At 40.4% G+C, this 23,113-nt stretch overlaps 1 protein-coding gene across 1 annotated transcript in view; it reads right to left on the bottom strand.

Annotated features, from left to right (window-relative positions):
- The window catches only part of LOC109425300 (matrix metalloproteinase-2), a 28,162-nt gene extending 5,890 nt beyond the window's left edge, over nucleotides 1-22,272 (bottom strand). The window contains exons 1-3 of the mRNA XM_062846430.1: nucleotides 21,916-22,272; nucleotides 21,657-21,809; nucleotides 8,498-8,613 (exon numbers count right to left, since the gene is read on the bottom strand). Coding sequence (XP_062702414.1) covers nucleotides 8,498-8,613; nucleotides 21,657-21,809; nucleotides 21,916-22,098 — 452 coding nt within the window. The 5' untranslated portion in view covers nucleotides 22,099-22,272. The remainder of the gene's footprint in view (nucleotides 1-8,497; nucleotides 8,614-21,656; nucleotides 21,810-21,915) is intronic.
- Nucleotides 22,273-23,113: the final 841 nt, after the last annotated feature.

Raw genomic sequence — 23,113 nt, forward strand, 5'->3', positions numbered from 1 at the left:
AACCCGGCAGAACGTTACACGCCACAAAAGCGGAAACAGCAGACTCGCCTCTTTTCGGATGCGGAGTGTGAAGAAATGAAACTGCTGTGCCGTTCCCAAGAAACACGGAAGTTCTGCCAGAAGCTCATTGCATCCCGCTGCGGCTTTATGCTGCGAGCTGAAATATGCAGGGATAAGGACGGGAACCTCTTGACGGACGGATGGGAGGTGATCGAAAGGTGGAAGCAGCACTTCGACGGATACCTGAATGGAGTGAATGCCACTCGTCAGCTCAAAACCAGTAAAGCAAGCAGCAGGTAAGGATGGTATTGCAGCTGAACTCACGAAGATGGGCCCAGAAAAGTTGGTCACCTGTCTGTACTGGTTGATAGTCAGGAAACTGAACAGCTTCCGGAGGAGTGGAAGGAAGGGGTAATCTGCCCAATTCACACGAAAGGCGATCATTTGAAATGTGAGAACTTCCGAGCGTTCACCGTTTTGAATGCTGCCTACAAAATGCAATACCAGATCATCTTCCAGTCGGTCACCTAAAACAATGAGTTCGTCAGAATTTATCAAACCGGCTTCATCGACGGCTGGTCGACAACGGACCAGATCTTCAGGGCACGGTAAATCCTCCAGAAATGCCGTGAATAACAGGTCCCAACGCATCACCTATTCATCAACTTTAAAGCGTCATACGACAGTACCGACCACTCATAGCTATGGAAAATCAAGGACGAAAACGGCTTTTCTGGGAAGCTGGCTAGACTACACTGAGGATACTGCAACTCCGAAAATCATACGAATTAACTATGATTTTTTGCCACAAGAATTTCTTGCGAAAATTATAGTTACGAACTGTGGTTTTGGATTCAAAGCGCCAACTATTATTGTCATACTGTTACTGTATAAATTTCATAACACTCACGTATAAAAATCATACCGATAACGTATAAAAATTGAAACTATGTCTTATGATTATCATACATTTTTTATGAAATATTTTGCACAAATTAAAAAAAGTCGCAACTTGGAATCGAACTAGGAACGTTAAGGTTGGCGAATGCGTGCTTTACTCATTCGCCCATCGACGCTTTGGAAGTTGAAGTGGTTAGAAGCCAATAAAAGGTTTTGTTGTTTTTTAGCAGTGGTGTTTCAAGCTTCTTATGAGGTTTTTCATACGTTAAGTCTTATGGATTTCGCTTTTCAATGTATGAAAAGTATACGAGAACTACGAAATAACGAAAAAAAGTAAAAGTAACTTATTCATAAAATGTAAACTATGAAAAACATACGAACAGTATCCTCAGTGTACTCAAAGCAATGATGGACGGTGTGCCAAATTTCGTAAGGATTTCAGGTAAACTATTCAGCTGATTCGAATCTCGCCGAGTACTGGGACAAGGTGACAGACTGTGTAATATGACGAGCCGGACTCAACAGCTGTGATTTTTTTTATTTTTATTTTTTACTAACGTAAATTTTAACATTATGCTAATCCTAGGTAGTAATGATACGATAGTCGGGGATACCTTCACGGTGGTGGGGGAATTCGTCTACCTCGGATCCTTACTAACGGTTGACAACAATGTCAGTCGTGAAATTCAAAGACGCATCATCAGTGGGCCCACTACGGTCTACAGAAGAAGCTGCCGTCTCAAAAGATTCGGCCCCGCACCACATGTGCAAACGTGTATAAAACCGGTGGTTATCTATAGATTATAAGGACACAAGACATGGACGATGCTCGGGGAGGATCAGCCAGCACTTGGAGTTTTCGAGCGACGCGTGCAAAGGACGATCTTCGGCGGTGTGCAGGAGAACGGTGTGTGGCGGCGAAGGATGAACCACGAGCCCGCAGCACTCTGCGGCGAACCCAGTATCCAGAATGTGGCCAAAGCCGGAAGGATACGGTGGGCAAGGCATGTTGCAAGAATGCCGGACAATATCTCTGCAAAGTTGGTGTTTGCTACCGATTCGATTGGCAGAAGGCATAGGCGCCAACTAAGGGGGGGGGGGGGGGGGTGTTGGGGTGAAGCATTGTTTACCCAACCGCCCCCCCCCCTCCCCGCCACCCGCCATAAATTTGACCAAGTTGGCGTGTCTGGCAGAAATCGTGGAGTGAAGAGAGCACGATGAGCGGACCAGGCGGAGCATGACCTGGCGAGCATTGGGCGTGATCGAGGATGGAAAGCGGCATCCACGAACCGAGTATTGTGGCGATCTATTGTTGATAATTTCTTATCTTAAATGTGATGTTGAACAAAAAGATGTAAATGTATATGGATATCATCGAAAGAATATTCCAAATGGTGACAGAGCTGTACACCCACCTAAAACGCGAAGTAGTAAAGGATAAGTGGAACTGAGCGAAACAGAGGACTTTGATTATCTTTCGAATCTACAGCAACTCAAGTTTTCCTGAAGGCTAAATATTTTTACCATAATGATTGTGACAGTTCAACTAAAACTCCATGCAATGTTTACATTTTTCCCATTTATCACATCGCAAGAAAGGGGCTTACGCTTTTAATGAACAATGTGTTTCTTCTTTTTTTTTTGTCCTTTTCGATTACACATTATCAAGACCACCTGATCAAAAAAGTACCTTACCTGCCCCTACCGTCATTGTAGGGGTGCGGCGGCACAAGCATCAATGGACTGCTATCGCCCTCTTGGTACCTACCTAGGGTATCGCGCTACTTGGGCGGTGGTTTTCTTCGTCTGTTATTTTCGTCTGTTTTCCACTGCAACTCGATCAATTTTGAACCGATTGACTTGAAATTTTGTACACGGGTAGATACTATACCTATCTCACCGCATTCCAAGAATTGTGTCAATTGGTTCAAGATTGACTGAGTTATAGTGGAAAACAGACGAATATAGAAGCCACCGCCCAAGTAGCGCGATTCCCTACCTATATGCATTGTGGATGGTTTTGGTCATTTCATGATTTTTTTGTTTTGTTTTGCCTCGATCGTGCTTTAATGAATGGATCTCCATTATATCAACATATTCAGTGAGCGGCAGACCCCCTGTCTTTGGTAGAGAGGGAAAAAAGGTAAGGTTCATAACCTTTTTGTCAACGGATTACACGAGTTTAGGTCAAAGGTGCCAGATTTTAGTGATGCGCATGATTATTGATTTATCACTCAATAATTTCAATATTTTACTAATGAATGTTAGATGAGAAATTACAGCTCCGTCAGTTTGTTATACAATCACCACCTTCAGGGCACGAACAGTTCAAGAAATTCGACAACACTATACGACGACAATATGCAGTACAAGGAACTCACAATTCAGTCAGTAGTGGTGACAAAACAGGAAGCCTCAATAAATAATTATTACCACTACATTTTGCTGATTCCAGCGGCGGGTTGATAGACATATCTGACAGGTTGCTGAAGGTACGATGAATGGACGCCCCAAAAATGAGCTTCCATATTTGGTTTTTATACAAAAATGGGCTTCCAATAGCTTTCCGGCTGAATTGTGTCAATATAATCGCCAATTAAGCCAAATACTACGACTGTGAAACAGGAACTATGCCCAGAGCCGTAGCGTGCGGTTGGCCAGGTTGGCCCCCGCCAAGGGCGCCAGCTTCAGAGGGGCGCCGAAAAGGCCAAAGGCTAGAAAAAAAAACAAGATGATGCCTAGGATGATGCTAATGTTTTCTGGAATGTTCTTTCACTATTTTCAGCAGTTGTTTTTTTTTTACGTTTTCCGTATTTTCCAAAAATTAGATTTCTCTAGTTTATTTTGAGCATAGGATACTGCAAGATGACGTCACGATGCCGTGCACTGACAGTTCAGCGAGCTTGTTTACATGGACTTAGTCTCTGGCGGAGATCTGGCAAAACTGTTTTTCGATGCAATTTTAGTAAAACGGTAATTAGACGGTTGGTTTTGTACTAGAAGAGTTGAATATAATCGGTATTTCCGTATCATAATGGTTTCGGGACGGAGAACGTAAATTTAATTTTCGCCGCTCGTTATAAATTCTAACACCTTGTAAACAAGCTCGCTGAACTGTCATACAAAGTGAGGTTAGATCAGGTGCTTGCAGTACCCTATTAGTACAGACTATCTACTGTACCGGGTGTTAGGTTCGTGAGTGCAAACTTTTTAAGGGGTGCTAGAGGACCATGAATGGTGAAAAAAAATTGTTCTACGCATACGGTCAAATCTCAACCTCTTTACGTAGTTATTGAACTTTCCATGTTTTGTACTCTTATTGCCTTAACTGGCTATAACTTGAAAATGGTCAAACTTATCGCAGTTTTTTTAACCCTTATTAGAAAGATTATTAAATTGTCTATCAAATGACATCTTTGAATCGATTGGTTCAGTTAAATAACTAAGTTTTTAGAGCAAAATAGCTCAAAAGTAGTGTATTTTAATTTGCTATCGTCAATTATCTTTGAAAAACGTGTAACAAATTAAAATTCTTTCTTTGGAAAAGAAGTGGCTCCTGTTCCACTCTACAATTCGTTCTTTGACACCAAATTCATGTCTCTCATCTTTTTCTTGCAATTTCGATTTAGACATCGCATTTCAGATCATAAATTTGCAAATTGCAAGAAAACGATAAGGTGAAACGAGACGCTGTGTTATTTTTTCTATCTTGATTTTCTTTCTAACAATTTCCCTCGCGATTTTGAAGATGGTAATCTCGAGTTCTATCGCACTGAAGATGCTGAAAAACAATCAGCATATGCACTGCAAGTGAGCATACACAATGATAGGTTTTTGTTGCAAAATATGAAGTTGAACCTGAGATTACCATCTTAGTAGCAACAGAGCAATGGCAATTATCTCCCCGACTGTCCCGTTCGCCCATAAGAGGTAGAAGTTTGGCGTCAAAGAACGAATAGTCCATTTTACGGGGCGATTTTATGAATGAATTTTGACAGGAGGTAGCGTCCAATAACCCGTGAAAATCAATATCATCATCAACATTGTTGTCACTTCGTAAAATGGCTCATTATAGAGTGGAACAGGGGCCACAATTTTGCCTAAGAGAGAATTTTAAGTTATTACGCATTTTTCAAATATAATTGACCAAAACAATTAAAACACACTACTTTTAAGCTATTTTGCTCTAGAAAATTTAATTATTTAACTAAACCAATCGATTCAAAGATGACATTTGATAGAAAATTCAACAATCTTTCGAATAAGGGTAAAAAAACTGCGATAAGCTGTTAATTTTTAAAATAGCAAAGCAAAACAAAATGCTTTCATAATTCTAGTAAAAGTTTCCTGATAAAAATATCCATAACATTCTCAATGGGGAATATCTTGAGGTTACTCATGTTGATATTTCTCAATACATGTATTTCACTGTTTTTTCCTGCGTTTCTTCTGGAAAATCTTTTATGAATTTCTTTATAAATTTTCGAGAGTTTTCTTCAAATATTCTTATACAGATCCCTGAAATAAATAATAATATTTTAATTCCTTCAATAGATTTCCTCAGTAATTCCTCCACGGATTCCTACAGAAATTCCTCCAGAAATTCCTTCAGAAACGCTTCTGAGAATCCCTTAAAGAATTCTTCCAGATATTAAAAAAAATCATAGATTTCTTTATAATTTGGCCAAGTTTTCTTCAGAAAGTCTTGTATCAAAGATTTTTAAGTACAAGATAACCCACTTTTGCTTTTCCCATACAGTTCATCGGCGAACACATTTATTCGACAACAGCGCCTTCTTGCGCAGGAAAATCGAACGATTATAACAAAGATCATCAAAGCAGCTGTTGTGTTTTGCTGCATCGTAGACGTCATTTGATTTAGTTGCTGGTCGGACCTCATGATGTGTTTGGAAGTAATCTTTCTTTTTCCATACCGGCCAATGCACCTGCATATGCCCTCATGAAGTCCGGACAGATTTGGCCATTGAACCAAAAGTGTTTTGTATTGCTTCCCTTTTTGAGTTGTAATGAAGAGATTCTCTTTAAGTCATCCCTCGAATCTGCATCTTGGTTGCATAATAGCAAATTAGCGAATCAAGCGGTCGGGGTCCCACGCAATATGGCTGTTGTTGAAGAAGTTATACCCCCAGAAATTCCCTTCAGGAAGTTTCGACAGGATTCGGTGGAAATGAAGTTAGGTTTTAGATGCTTGTGCTGTTAAGATGGTGTCCACACCGAAACCGCACCATAGCATGAATCGCATGAATCATACTCGAGCTTGAAAAGCACATTGTAGCTGTACCTACCATGTTTCTGACTCCCATATTGAATTGCATTACAAGATCCCACAACTTTAGTCGTGAAACCTTGGAGCACTGAGAAATGACGTCTGGAATTCATCTAAAACTGTCATTATTTATCATCTTTTTTTCAATCAAAGCCACCTGCGGCTTTGCGGCAGTAAATTAGTTCGACCGCGAGTCAACCGTGTCGCTGCTGTCGGTAAAATGCGTTCGCCAGTTCTGCGCTAGAGTGGGTCATATTCTTAATATATTATATTTGCTTGTATAGACTTCTTTAGAAAAAGAAACCTCTAATATCGCTAGGAAACGTTCCATTAATTGCTTCCAAAATTGTTCCATGTTCACTATAGATTGCTCCATAAATCTATGCTAGAATTCCCCTAGAAAATCCTTCCATGATTTTCCTCATAAAATCCTCCAGAAACCATAAATTTGGATTTTTTTTTCAGAAATTTCTCTAGGTATTCCGTTGGAAAATCTGTCATTGATATTATACAAAATTTCTCCAAAGGATTCTTCCGAGAGCCTATCATGTATTAGAAAATTTTCAAGAGATTTTTTTTTTTTTTTTTTTTCAAGAGATTTTAAGCTTATTACAAGTGAGCAAGAACAGAATAATAAAATACATTGTTGTTTGAAGCTTGCTTCTTGGGATTTGTGCGTCTGAAGTTTTGATGCGCTGTTGAACCGGGATTTCAAGACGTTTGTCCTTAAGAAATTTCTCCAGGGGTTCCTTCAAAAATTCGTCCAAGTATTCTTCCAAGTGAAAATTCCTAACTAATTCAGGACTTCCCCCAAGAATTACTATATGAACTCCATTGGAAAATCTTGCTGAAATGTTTCCCGAATTTTCATGTGGAGCGAATATTTCAGCAGAATTCTTCCAGAGATTCCACCCTCATATAGATTTTTTTAGGAATTCCTAATATTTATCTATGGCAATGGTTTGTTTATTTTTTTTTTATAAAACTTTCTTACAGATCTTCTAGGAAATATTTAGGTAAAATTTCAGAAGAAACCTTTGGTAAACTTATTGGAAAATTTGGCTGAAACAAATTGAATTAATCTACGAAAATTGATAAAATAGATCGTATGAGGTTTCCTGCAAGCCACTGAAACTCAATTAAGTATTTTTCTAAACAAAAAAAAAAAAACAATTGAATCATAAATCTAGAAAAAAAAATCTAATTCAAAAATTAAGAAATTTATGATTTATTTATGCAAGGAATCTATAACGTCAAAATGCGTTCGTGCTTATACTTGTATAAGAAAAAAAAAATGAAATTTTTTTTCCCATTGAAATTCATAAAGGAGAACATGAATCAAAAACACTATGTATAAGAAAATATAAAAAAACGGGGGGGGGGGATTTGTTTCTTCAAAACACCAAAATCAAACTTTTTAAAAACTTAAAAAAGAAAATGAAACTTTTGCAAATTACAATGTTCATTTGTCGTAGGGCGCCATTCTGGATGCTTGCCAAGGGCGCCACGGCACCACGCTACGGCTCTGACTATGCCATACGATCGTCCTCTAAGGTGAAGCTCATAAGAATTCAATTCCAAATTCGAACTCTTATTTCAAGGCCACGAATCTGACCCCGTTGCATTTGCACGTGCTGATTTACTTAGCTGATCTGCAGTTAATTAAAACTAATTTAAACCAGGTGGGTTGGTCTATAGATCGATGAGATTAGTGTTCTCAAAAAGCCAGTAAAGGTGCAAGCCGGTCATTGTCATTGCATAGATTCATTGATGTCTTTAATAGGACGGATGTTGTTTATTCTTACTTGCTTGTAAGATTTTTTAGAATTGGGTTTTTAAATTATAAAAAATGTATTGATTTTTTGGTTTTATACAAAAGAGCACCTTTTTCTGAGTCACTATGATTTTTCTCAGATTTTTAGAAATTTGTTTTGGTACCATAAATCAATTCCAAAGAGTTTTTTTGAAATCACCTTTTGACAGCTGGGCAACTGTTTGACAGCTCCGCCCAGTATAAACTGTGACGAGGGGTGATTCGACAAATCGCTCCCATACAAACTTCAAATTGATATTTAAATAGGTTCCCGGACACCAAAATTCATGAAAATTTGGATTTCGGCTCAGTTTGACATGCATGCAGATTCAGAATAGTGGATTATCTCAACACCGTTAAAGAAGCCAATTGGAGTAGATAAGAGGAGAGCTAAGACCATCCTTCAAACAGTAATATTTCATCAATGCGTTGTGATATAAATATAATTCAAGCAGAACGGAATACATATAATGCACTGGTGAAGGCACAATACTTACAAGTAGGTTATCTTCCGCTTCCTCCAACTTTCGGACCCGATAACGTACCTTCGATGTCGCATCGACTGCTCTTGTGGCATCTGGTCTACAACGCCACAGCGTGGGGATGACATTAGCTGAAAATATTGTAAAAAATGGTGGCTTACTGTACCTGGACATCGTTGAGATAATTGAAATTGCGTTGCGTTGCGTTGCGTTGTAACGGAGTAATTCGTAGATTGCATACTGAAAGTTGTCATGTATCGTTGAGATAATTGAAATTTTACAAAAAAAAAAAAAACAATGTGCAATTGCTCACAATGTTTTACTCTCTAGAGAGTCAATCTTTGCTCGAATTCTGAAGGAATTCCTGATTCAATTCATCACGGTTTCCAGTTTCCAATCCGGAGACGGCGGGTTCGTTTCCCGTTTGGGTCAGGAACTTTTCTCGACTTTTCTGGCCATGATAGTGTATCATTGTCCTTGCCTCACAATGTACAAATTCATGCAATGGCAGGAATAGAAAGCCCTTAAATTTATAACTGTGGAAGTGCTCAAAAAACACGAAGTTGAAGATAAGGCAGATTAAGTTCCAATGGGAACGTAAAGAAGATTTAGATCACTGGATCCAAAACTCTGTAGAACGAGTTATTCTTTTTAATTTTTTTCCCAGAAATTCATGAACATATTGTTAGGCATTTTCCATGGAACAATTTCTAGTGATATTTAGATTTTTTAATAACGTTCAATATTTGTCTTAACCTATTCAAATCGAATCACAGAATTGATGTAGCATTTTCTATTATACCTCTTGCAAGAATTAAAGTAAGAACCTTTGGAAGGGTTTCAGTCCGAATTTATTCAATCAAATATGGCTAAGCGATTGAGTCACTTTCTTTCCTTATTGAGAATGAAGTTTATGGCAAAATTCCTTGAAAAAATATAAGATTTTTGTGGCAATTTCAGGAGGAAACCCTAACAAATCTCAAGGGAAAATAAAAAAATTTGCTAGATGCGTGTGTTTTTATGGATTTTGTTGCCTACCCTATTGTGTGGCACGCAGCTCTACCGTCCAGCAATACCCCTCGTTGAACGTCTGAGATGCCAACGACTGACAATGCAATCGACAGACCGGGCTGTCACCCACAAGCGACGGGTAATGAGGAACAATAGATTAGATGACGAAGGCAAATGTGGTGTTCTTCAGCATATACAGTTATTAATTCTAAAATCATTCCCCAAAATTTAAACTACAAACGTTCAAATTATTACGTAGAATTGTCCAAGTGAGTGAAGAATTTTAGCACCCCAGTGAATGATTTTTAATTTTCTTATTTGAGCTTTTCAGGAATTAAGCACACTGAATTGGAAATCGAGTTCGTTAGATAAACTAAGCTAGGTATAGATCTTCTAAGCGGTAAGCAATCTGAAAGGAATTGAAATATTTACTCTAAAAATACTAATTAATGTTGATTGCAGCTTCAATCCGCTACACTGACAATCGCACAACGATATAGATCGTTATACTTAAAGGGGAAGTAAACGTAAGTACTTGTTATGCCGGTTGGAACCTTTGTCAAGTAAACTTATATCTATAGCAAGTGCTTTCATTGTCTTAAGCAAATTATATAAATCATCACACAAACTTATATCTATACTCATGCAACATATAAATATTATAAAGACATACATCTACCTACGTTTATGCATAATCCTTTCCTAAACTTACATCTAGCATGCGAAATCTAGGTGCGAAACCGAAAGGTGGTGACAAAAAGCAAGTGAATAAAAAAGAGAGTGTGGTTTTGGTGGTCACAACGGGTGAGCGAAAATCCCAGGGTGGAGGCGATACATCCGGTGACGTATGTCAAGTTTGTGGAAAGTGTGATACGAGAGCTATGGTACAGCGCGCTGAGTGTGACCAGTGGTCTCACTTTACGTGTGTGGGCGTCACTGAAAAGGTCAAGGAACACAACTGGGTTTGTCTAAAGTGCCACTCTGCCAAGGAAACGCAGTCAACGAGTTCAGCCTCCAATCAACATCGTCAGCACAAATCATCGTTCGAGAGTGCTGCTTCCCGCCTGATGATGGATCCACAATCGCACCAAATAAGGACGACGGATGTGCCTCTTGTAGTGATCCAGCCTGCAACCGATGCACAGCCGTGCCATTCTGGTGGGAAATCACGTTCATCGAAGTCATCCCAATCCCTGCTGAAACTACAATTGATGAAGCTTGAAGAGGAACGCGCGTTTGAGGAGGCCTAAGCTGCTAAGTTTCGTGAATACCTTAAACAGAAGTATAAGCTGCTAGAACAGATGCCGACAAGGACGGAGTCGGACCATAGCGACGCTGAAAGTCGAATAGGACGATGGGTCAACAATGTCAACGATGTATGCCATGAAGATCGCAATGCTGGGAGAGCATCAGAAGCCGTCAATCCAGGCTTCAATCCTAGAGGACATTCTACCACCAATATTTCGGTTAATCGCCCGGAGTCCACCCGATCTTCGATGCTTCAAGGCTGTAATCGCATCCAAAATGGCACGCCTCTGTATGGCGACAGAAGTCCTCCAGTGATGACTCCAGGTTCTATTGCTTGCAGTAGGTGGCACGCACCCATCGAGCCCTCCGAAAATCGTGACAACGTATCAGCACCAGCTCATGACAGACCATTCGACTGCCGCTTTTCGTCGATGGAGAATCACCGCAATGATGCACTGGTCAACTCTCCAGTTCCGTTACGCCATCCACAGTTGCTGAGTCAATCATCGACCGGCGAAAACCCGGGATTCTCTCAATGTTCAACAGCTCTATCGCTATGTGCGGATATTCAAATGAGGAAAATGTCATACGACTACAAAAAAGTCTCAAGGAAAAGTCCTACGAAGCGGTTAAAAGCCGCCTAATGCATCCATCCAATGTACCAGGTGTTATGGACACACTCCGATTGTTATTCGGTCAGCCTGAAGCAATCGTACATTCGTTGATCGCCAAAATTAATGCACTTCCGCCGGTGAAGGAGGATAAACTCGAGGCGTTGGTCGACTTGGCTGTAAATGTGCAGAACTTCTGTGCGACCGCCCGCATAGATAAATACTATTCATAGCATCATTCATATTATACGTTGTCCATTGGTGCAATAATAACTATACAAGTAGTCATCGTTTAGTGATAAAATGATAGGGGTTGAAAAATTTTAACAATTCAAAATTATTCAAGTATCATTAAATATATAATCACGATACATTGAATAATAATTAAATAATTTTCAATAATAGAATTTAACAAAATTGCAGTGACAAAAACGATGGTTTAAACTTTATATTCACTATATTTAGTATTTAACGGCTTAAATAAGAGGTTATCACGTTAATCTGTATTGCTATCTGATTTTCAGTGCCATTGTTTAGCATTTTTGGCACAAAAATGGGCATAACACTATTACGCTTGCATGTAACACCAAAACAACAGCCCTTGCGGCCGCAGGTTCCAGCTACTTTCGGATAAAATTCCACTTGCAGAATAGTTTAGAGAGTTCAGGAATGAAATCCGGCACATATAAGCACAAAAATCACCGCTCACTGGTACTAGACAATAGCTTTCATTAAACTTACCTTCCATATACAATCTAATAACACGAAAGTAGGGAAGCTTCTTGAAGATCTGCGGATCTTCCATGTTTCAGTCCTTAGTAATATTCCTTCATACGACTCTTCCCATATCTTCCAGAACCGTGTTTTTGCTCACACTGTTTCAAACTTTTGAACATCAACGTATTCAATCCAACCGCGATCACTCATCTAATGTGGCCTACGCAATCAACGCACGAGAATAAATGCAGCATACCTGTTCTGAGTTCAATTCCAGATTCACCAAAGTATGGAGAAAAAAAAACTTACGAAAAAGTAAACAACGATTCCCTCAATAGTAGTCAGAATTGACAGTGTCTGGTGCCCGCTGCAGGGGTGTGTACGTTTTTGCCATCGATAAAGTAAATATGCTGAAATATTTTTATTATTCACTGTATCATTAAGTAAATGATAAAGCGACTATACCGCGAATAATTTCGCAAATTTTTTGTTCGAGAAAAAAGGCATTTTTGAATGGTAACGATACTTAACAACCCGTTCGGTGTATCATTGAGACTTCCAAAATGATAACTGCTATCATCGATATGATTCGTTGTATCAGAGAGTTATAATCCAGTTTATGATAACACAAATAATCAAACAATGATTAGCCGTACAATTTTTGTATAATACCGTTTTATTCGGGCGTTTATGCGTGAGGGCTGGATGACTACATGTATTACGTGTCTCTCCTTCATCAGCTGACCAATAAACTACCACCAACGTTTCGTCTTGACTGGGCCCGATTTCGTCAGACAATACCAAGGGTCAACATGGCGACCTTTGGGAACTGGCTCTACATCCTCGCAGAAGCAGCTAGTACTCTTGCAATTCCACCTCTGATGAAAGAACCCAAACCACAAAGGACCGACCGGACCACTAAGAAGACGAGCGTGTTTCTGCATACCGAAACAATGTCTAGCGAAGAATCACTGGAAGAGCAAAAGTGTCCGTTGTGCAAGGGAAACTGCAAATCCATCGCCAACTGCTCATCGTTTCTAGAGTTATCGAGTGACTCAAAGTGGGCCACCGTGAGATATCTAGACCTCTGTCGTACATGCCTTCGAAAGCATGATGGTAGATGTGAAGGGAGACCGTGCGGAAAGGACGGCTGTACATTCTATCACCATGAACTTCTTCATAACACAAAGAAAAAGCATAAAGCTGCACCGAATACACCAGCGGTGACGAATACAACTGCGTCCTCCCAAGTAGACAATAACTCTGCAAAAATGTAATACACACCAGTCTTCAAGTAAAGCAGTTTTTGACGTAGGACTACGTCTCTGTTTTCTATACCCGGTGTCATTTCAAAATTTATGAAACCAAGAGCGTTACGTTTGAGTGAAAGATTTTAAACGCTCACAGTACCTTTCCCACTGAACGAAATGATAAACAAATCCCGTTATCCGAGAGATGAAACTCCCGCGTTCAATTTGTAATATTCGGTGAACCTAAAAATCATTGATAAATAGTTGAAAAGTTGTTTTAAAGTTAGACATTGAAATCGCTGAAATCTATAAATATGGGTAGCGGACAAATTTTCTCGTTCAGTATACCAACGCTCTCTGATTGGTGCGCATCGTGGGGGCAACTACGATGCAGGAAGGAATGCGATCATGCGAGAGCTGATCGTCAGTTCCATTTCGACCACCGTCGAGGTGACACCTCGAGCTGGGCAGCGGCACATCGACTCAGCGACGACACTTGGCTATCGTACTGATAGCACCAGGAATCTCATTCACAACAGCAAGCGGCGGGCCAGTTTTCGATTGCGTCTAGCGTTGAGCGCGGAGAAAATCAACACGAATTGCGTGGCATTGTAAATTCATCAAAATCGTCCATTATTCAAACGGTTCTTTTCAGGACTATCGAAAAAGATTTCTCAAGAGTTAATTGGATGAATTTCCACCCTCGATCGAGAAAGGTGAACCTAGTGCAAAGCAAGGACAGAGCGGCGTTTCTCAGCAAAAGCAAAGCCGGTCATTAATCGCATGCACGGCAGCAAGCGGCGGGCCAGTTTTCGGTGGCGTTCAGCATTTAGTGCGGAGAAAACAAACACGCATAGTGGCATAGTGAATTCATTTAATTTTCCTCCTAATTTAAGGACCATCGAAAATGATTTTTCAAGAGCTGTGAATCGGATAATTCCATTCCAACGAACGGGAAAAGTGTAGTACAACCGAAAAGTGAATGATTTTGAATGCTTGGTGACTCAGCCAGCAACAATTATGACGTCTAATTGTTCCACCCGGACTTTGGCAACGCATTATCATATCCGGACCATTTTGCGTGAAAAATGTTTCAATTCTAACATTTTCCAAATCATCTAATATTTTGGTTACATTATCCGTTCAATGGAAATTTTCTCATTTCTCGGTTGATTAATCGTTTGATGCGTCTGGAGCATAAGGGGCGGGTCATGCAAACGAAATTAACTGAAAAGCCAGCCGAATGGGAGGAGCTTCATCTGCCAATCTAGGGGTATAAAAGCAGTGTTCTCTGTTTTCTTTCGTCATTTTCGTTGGATCAGTCAAGGAGGTTGGAGGTGGATGTCACCTCCAGCAAGGCAGCAGCACAACAACCCAGCGACTACTCTCGGATATCGTGCTGATGATAGCACTTGGAATCGCATCCATGGCAGCGGCGGTGGGCCAATTTTCGACGGCGTCCAGCATTCTCCGCACTCCGCAGCGAAAACCAACATGCATTGCATGCCATGGTGAATGCATCAAAATCGTCCATTATTCAAACCGGTCCTTTTCAGGACCATCGAAAATGATTCTTCAAGTGTTAATTGGATAATTTCCAACATCGATCGAGATGTAGTGCAACCAAAAAGCAAAAGACAGAGCATCGTTGCCAGCAATAGTGAAACTGGTCATTATTGTAATCCACGGCGGTCCAGTTTTCGGTGGCGTTTATCATTCAGCACGGAGAAAACCAACACGCATTGCGTGACATGGTGAATTCATGTCATTTCGTTCCTAAAATCGTCAATTAATCAAACGGTCTTGTTTAGGACCACCGTTAATTATTCCTTAAGAGTTTGTGAATCAGCTAATTTCATTCCATCGAACGAGAAAAGTGTGGTGCAATTGAGAAGTGAAAGATTGAATACTTGGTGGCCCAGCAATAATGATGAAACCGGTCACTAATGGCCTAATGGTTCTACCCGGAATTTAACAACGCATTATTCTATCCGAACTATTTTGCGTGAAACATTGTTTAATTAAAATTAAGTTTAAACATTTTTCGAAAATGTTCGAAGGTGAATATATGACGAAGCCACACCTAGAATTTTCTAGAGCACAAATCTGAAGAACCGAATGTCGGTTTGCGCTTAAAAGTTGATCGTTTGGTTACCCGCTGGTGGTTTGCGCATTTCTCGGTTGGTTAGTTGCTTGATGCGTCTGGAGCATTCGGGGCGGGTCATGCAAACGAAATAAACTGGAAAGCCAGCCAAATGGGAGGAGCCTAATCTACTAATCAAGGGGAATAAAAGCAGTGACCTCTGTTTTCTTCCGTCATTTTCGTTGAATCAGTCAAAGGGAATGGATGTCACCTCCGCAGCTGCGCACCAATCCTGCGATGACTCTCGGCTATTTAGCTGATAGAACCAGGAATCTCTAGAATCTGGAACCAGGAATCTCGGGCTATATGGAACAGGGCCCATATAGCCGAGGCGGTAAACGCACGGGTATTCAGCATGACCATGCTGAGGGTAACGGGTTCGATTCCCGGTTGGTCCAGGATCTTTTCGTAAAGGAAATTTCCTTGACTTCCTTGGGCATAGAGTATCTTCGTGCCTACCACACGATATGCACATGCAAAATGGTCATTGGCAGAGGAAGCTCTCAGTTAATAACTTTGGAAGTGCTCATAGAACACTAAGCTGAGAAGCAGGCTTTGTCCCAGTGAGGACGTTACGCCAAGAAGAAGAAGAAGAAGAACCAGGAATCTCATCCACGGCAGTAAGCGATGGCAGTTTTCGATGGCTTCCAGCATTCAGTGCGGATAATTTTCAATTGTCTTGCCGAAATCTCCTGTTATTTAAAAGGTCCTTTTCAGGACCAGTGAAAATTATTCCTCCAGAGTTATGAATCGGATAATTAAAAGCGACAGACTGAAAACTTAGCAACAGTATAGCCGGCCTCTAATTGTTGTTCGCGTAACTATACAACGTATTGTTGAATCTAGAATATTTCATGAAACTGCAATCAAAATTATCTAAAATTTCGTTAACAGCAATTGAGTTGTGTCAAATACACATGGCTACGGTGGCTCCATCTGTTCATTTCATAGCGGCAATTTTAGTTATTTTAATGATTGTTGCGATCGCAATATGATGTTTGGGAAGCTATGGCTTAACGCCTTTCAATATTATAATCATTCTTTCCTTTCGACGAAAATTCTTTCAAACAACGGTTGAACATTTATCTTCAAAATAAAATAATACTCAACCCTCAAGTGATGGCCAACCGCGCGAGTTACGGAAGGTTTAACTAATTAACATCTTATGAATGCGTTGAGTGAAATGGATCACATAGGTAACAACTTTAATCAACACATCACTCCGCCGATTTGAATTTTGCCAGCATACATTGTGTAGGCCTTTTATCGTCGGTTTCCTGCAATAGGGGCACAACTCAAAAAATGTGAATTTTCAGAATAAGCGTTTGAAAATTGGCAATCATGAAGCACCTCCTGCAAATTCACTTATTTCTCTCATCATTTGACAAAAGTCAACAAATTTTGATTGTTGTATCATTGAAAAAGGGTTGAAGGACTATCTGTTTCATGAATTTTTGACAACTATTTTTCAACGACTATTGAAAAAATTGACTGATTTTGATTTGTGCCCTTACTGCGGAAAATTGGTGAAAATGCCCAAATCTCGCGTTTCTCATCGAATTTTGGAACGGGTCTTTGTGAGATGAAATTTTACATAGTTTTTCATCATTTGCCATCAAAATCTCAAAAATGACATATTTTGAGTTGTGCCCCTATTGCAGGAAACCGACGTTATGTGATAAATTCGTTATGCATTTATTTACGAAGGTCGGACAACAATGACACGAAAAATCAGCTGATTTAAGACTTCAAATTAAAGGGCCCATTTCAATATATAAAAGTCGGAACCTCATGCCAGCCTTTGTCCTACGTCAACAATGCGGTTATGTCTCAGACATTACCCACCCCTAGTTTTTCCGGTACCTGCCGGTAATCCTACACGGGGAAAGTTTGTCCATTCGAGCATATGCCTTCTTGGATGAGGGATCAGCAATGACTCTGTTGGATCAAGAATTAGCAGACAAGCTGAACCTTTCTGGACCTGTGTCGCCTCAGGGCCTACGATGGACGGGTGGCACCGAACGCTGTGAAGAGAATTCACAAGTAGTAGATTTGCGCATTACCGGCACGCAAAGTAACGCTAGGGAGTACCAGCTGTGTGGAGCGCGAACGGTCAAGGAACTCATGCAACCGTATCAGTCACTCGACATGGAGCAGATAGGTCAACGATACCCACATTGTCGTAAACTGCCGATAGAGTCCTACTTCAATATTGCCGGCCTCGTATTGAAGAGCAAAGAAGGAGACCTAAATGACCCCATCGCTGTAAAAACTAGGCTTGGATGGACCGTCTACGGAGGTTGCAGTGATGATGAAGGGTCAAATATCGTCGAATACTCGTTTCTCATTTGTGAAACTGATGCTCAATCGGATGGAAACCTGTATCAAGCAGTCAAGGATTATTTTGCCTTGGACAGTCTTGTAATATCGAAGACAGCTAAGCAACTTCTTTCTACAGAAAGTCAACGTGCCGTCTCGCTGTTGTAAAACCTCACCAAGTTCAATGGAAAGCGGTACGAAACTGGCTTGCCCTGGCGAACCATTCCACTTTTTTTCTTTTTTCTCTTTTTTCTTCTTGACGTAACGTCCTCACTGGGACAAAGCCTGCTTCTCAGCTTAGTGTTCTATGAGCACTTCCACAGTTATTAACTGAGAGCTTCCTCTGCCAATGACCATTTTGCATGTGTATATCGTGTGGCAGGCACGAAGATACTCTATTGCCCATGGAAATCAAGGAAATTTCCTTTACGAAAAGATTCGGGACCGACCGGGAATCGAACCCGTCACCCTCAGCATGGTCATGCTGAATACCCGTGCGTTTCCCGCCTCGGCTATATGGGCCCTATTCCACTTACCTGACAACAAAGAGATTACACTTCGTCGATACTACAGTCTCGAACAACGAATGCAGAAAAATGAAGCTGGCAAGCACTCGCATGTGATTCGCGAAGCTTCGTGAGTTTTTTGCATTTTGACGAAAAACGCATTTTAACGACTGACAGTGTTGTTTTTCAGGAATAATGAAGCATAAAGCATTAGTTTATGTTGGATAATCACTGGATTTTCTATTATAACCCGCAGTTCTTCATGAATAAAAGCTCATGAGTGTTTCTGTTTCTGTTATGCTTCTTACCCACGAAGCAGGCGGGTGCGAATCAACTCACACACTGTTTACTCTCGGAATCGTGAGTAAGCCTTGTGTTGGCTTTACACTCGCGAATTGCTTCATGAGGAAAGTAATTCCATCACTGATTGTATGGGACGGAGCGGCAAAACACTGTGGCATTTCTCTTAATTCAGCACAGGTCCCGATTAGTTATGCTCACTGTTCACCATTCTGCTACAATTTCTCGAGCGTGCAGTAGGAGTTACGGGAGACATCAGAGAAATGTACCACCAGGTTGTACATTGTAGCGGAAAAATCGAACTATTCGTTATACAAATTAAAATTTGTCATATTTGTACGAAATGCTCGAATGCTTCTCTTTCTGTTTTTGAGCCCCATCTTAAAGCATTGTACCATTTTTTACAAAATTGGATAGATAATATAAACATACTCAAAGGTGCGGCTACGTCCAATTACGTGGGTAGGACAAATCAGTAACAAATTTTGAAAACGACGTATAATCAATGGTGTAGCATTGATTATACGTCGTTTTCAAAATTTGTTACTGAAATGTTTGGAATCATAGAAATGTTTTTATAGCAATTCTAGAGCAATTTTGACAAGTTAAATTTTAATGTGAATTTCGTGGCATATTCGAAGAAATTTGAGGCGAAAATTTGAAGGCTGAAATTCTATTTAGGAATTCCGAAGAAATACACCGAAAGAATTTCTATTGGAAGATCCGAGAAGTTGAATACTTGAAGAAAAATAAGGCCTAATATAAAATTTCTGGTGAAATCCTTGGAGCAATTTTCTTTCAATACCTTAACATTTATTGTTACAATTGATTAAGCATCTCCTAGAAAAATTCTTGATTCCTTGTAGCAGCTTATTTTGGTGTCCTAAGAAGAAAAATCTTTGTGGGAGCCACGAAGAAATTGCGATCTACCTGGAGCAATTTTTTGAGAAATATCTGTATGTATCTGTAATGGCTGAGATTTTGAATATAAATCGTTCAATCTACACTTGTTCCATAGGCTAAATTTCAATAAACTCGATGCACTATCATCAGTTTTATAGTCGAGACATGTAGTGAGACTGAATGTGATTTTAGCCCCTTAGACAGCAACTAGTCAACACCCTTTATTGTTTCGATTGTACTATTGAAAATACTATACCAATAATCCTCAAATTTTGCAGGCATTAATCAACTACCTTCTGTGAAAATTTCATGAAAATTGGCAGATAAATTCAAAAGTTATGATTAGGCAAACATCGCACATAAAAAATCACTAACACTCACCCCTACAAACACCAGTAACTTTCAAACCAAGTGATCAAAGCTTATGAAATTTTGCAAGAAAGTGTCTCTATAAGTATCAAAACTGTTAACGAAATTTTATAATTATCATCACAGAACTTTGAACTGTAGTGTAACAGAACCATAAATTAAATATGCGAATGAAAATTGGTCATGATTGTATTGTTCGTGCAGTCGAAAATGGGAAATTTCGACACGCGAAAATCTAAGTTTCTCCTGAACCACGTACATCGGGCACAGTGCGCTGGATAGAGGGCCAGGTCCGCTGTCCAGCGCACTACGTCCGACGTTAGGTTTTACGAGTGGATTTTGAGAAAATTTGATTGTCGGGTGTGGGGAAACTTCGGGTTTAAACCGCGACGACAATACAAAATACTTAAAACCACGTCTATTTGATTTTCATCCACAGTTAAAAGTAATGCATCGGTTTTTATGAAATTTGGCAAAAATAATAAACATACACCAACGAGTACTCAGCCAATTCAAGCCAAACATTTAAATAGGTCCTATCTGCATTTGAGAGGCTCTATTTGTTCACTTTCTCTTTCAATTATTGCAATGTAATGGTACACTTTTCAACTATTTTTGCAGTACAAATTAAAAAACGATTGTTTCGACTATCGTTCAATGCAAGGAGACAATCATAGGGAATCGCGCCACTTGGGCGGTGGCTTCTATTTTCGTCTGTTTTCCGCTATAACTCAGTCAAATTTGAACCAATTGACACAATTTTTGGAATGCAGTGAGATAGGTCTAGTATCTACCCGTGTACAACATTTCAAGCCAATTGGTTCAAAATTGACTGAGTTATATTGGAAAACAGACGAATATAAAAGCCACCGCCCAAGTGGTGCGGTACCCTAATACAAATAAACAGCTGAGATATCAACGAAAGAGAGGGAAACCAAAGAGAGCCTCTCTTCTGCAGATAGGACCTTTAGACATGTTTGGCCTGAATTGTTTGGCCAATTTTTCCGATTTGTTACAGAGCCGTACGTCTGTGTACCGATTATTGTGGATACAGGCTTTTTTTTCCAAGTTTTTGAAGTTATTCCAATAGAATCACTAAAGAAATCCAGGCAGGATGTATCATATGAATTTGTGGGCTTCGTGGCCGTGCGATTAGCGGCGTCAGTCGTCTAGGCGTTTCGTAAGCCTCGGAGTGCGGGTTCGATTCCCGCTCCAACGGGGAAAACTTCTCGTCAAACGGAAAATTCTCCATTGGGCCTCTGGGTGTTATGTGGTGCTGTCCGTTGTCTCGTGTATGTAATGTTCAGTCTGTGCATCCTCTGGCTGAAGACGGTGTTGTGTCTTTTTGTAGTGTCTTCTTTTATGAAAAAAAAAATGATGGAAATCGTGGGAGGATTTGTTCAAGGAAACCAAAAGAACTTCTTAATTCTTATATAATACCTATTCCTACATGAATGCTATATCTTCATGTGCTTCACTAAGGGGTTCACTACGGTATTCCGGGAACTGATTTTTTTTCTTCAGAAGGTTGTTTGATACAAAAGTTTTCTCCAAGTTATCGATTGTAGAGGAGAATATTTCATTGTATGTATATATTGATTTTCTTTTTGATTTTCCTTGAAAAATCATGGGTAGGACAATACATGGACTGTCCTACCCAGCATATTTTGTCATATTTGTGGGTAGGACATGTCCTACCTGCCCTACCCACTCCTCGCGCCACTATATTAAAGTTTAAATCCAAAAACATGTATTTGATCCCTTATACCGCGTGCATTTCACGACTTGAATACTCACTCGAATTGTTCTGGGATCCAGGACACCAGTTTCCGGCAGCGCCCCGTATCGCTGTATGTTCTTGATGGCCATAACAACCGCCTCCTCGCTGTAAAGTGCTTCGGCTTGAGTGGGACCCTTCTCCAGGTAACCGTATCGCCGCATAAACTCAAACTGTCATTGTTACGCACGCATGTCACAACAAAACAAAGTTCATCTATTAGGTAGGTATTATAACAGCCTGCGCCAACTGAGGGGGCGTCTGGTTATGCTTACGCACCATTTCTTTCGTGGGAACCTGGTGGAAGGCGGAGGTCCGAACCGATTCCCACCCGGCTGGAGCTCCCTGTAGTGGGATGGCAGCAAGGCCGCATGCAATTAGTGCCCAAATAAAGCCGACGGCAGATGAGCCAACGTTGTTGTTTCGGCGCCTTTTTGCGTCCATTCGGCGGACCGAACTCATCCAACCGGAGTCACACGAGATAATCAGCGCACGCAACACCCTACCTACTTCAAGCACAGCGACTTTCGATTGTGTTTCGGTTCGTCGGTTACGCGACGCTCACTGGACAGAGAGAAAACGGCCTGCACAAGAATATGTTTCCCACAAGAACCGCATAATCAGACTGATGATGACGGAATAATTATTCCCGCTGTCGATTGAATGCTAATCTATGAGTTGATGTGCAATGGTGACCCGAAGAAAAGAGCACAAGAGTAAAAACGGACTTGTGAATATACGAATGGTATATTAGTGCTGGGAAATTTTTATTGCCAATATACTTCTACTTTTTATAAATAAATCATCGATATTATCTATTATTGATGGCGCCTTTGAGAGTCGGAAATTTTCCGCATCCAAAAAGCGATTTTTCTCCAAAGACGGGCTTGGTGGTCTAGTGGCTACACCTTCTGATTCATATGCAGAAGGTCCTGGGTTCAATCCCTGGCCCGTCCCTTTCCTTCTATTTTGTATCTTTCTATCCACTCTCCTCTCTATATATACAATTCATGTGTCATTGCTAGAACCAGAAACGGTTGAAAAGCCTTTTCCCTTGCTTCCAACTTTCACAGCACAGTGTCAATCTATCAGATAACGCCTACAAGTTTTGCAATCAAACGAACTGTGACGCTTTAGCTTCATAGTAATAATCGCACTAATCTATCACCTTACGCCTGGCATCCACGCACCAATGTATGAGCCCTCTGCCAACCAACAGATCTCCAATCACTTCGACATCCACATGAGTTTGTTCAGTCGCAGAGGTATATTCGCTCTGATGTGGATACAAACGATTGAAATCATCACTTCCTTCCCCTGCAACCTGACATGGCAGGCGTCGTCATTGTCGCCTAAAAATAGAAGATCACCAATGCTCACACACTGAAGATGCTTGCTAGTCTCCGGCAGATAATCTCATTGGTTCCTTGTGTGAGTGTGGCTGGTCTAACGATACTGGAGTAGCATCTACGGGCGG

Source organism: Aedes albopictus, chromosome 1, assembly GCF_035046485.1.
Source record: "Aedes albopictus strain Foshan chromosome 1, AalbF5, whole genome shotgun sequence".
Lineage (NCBI taxonomy): Eukaryota > Metazoa > Arthropoda > Insecta > Diptera > Culicidae > Aedes > Aedes albopictus.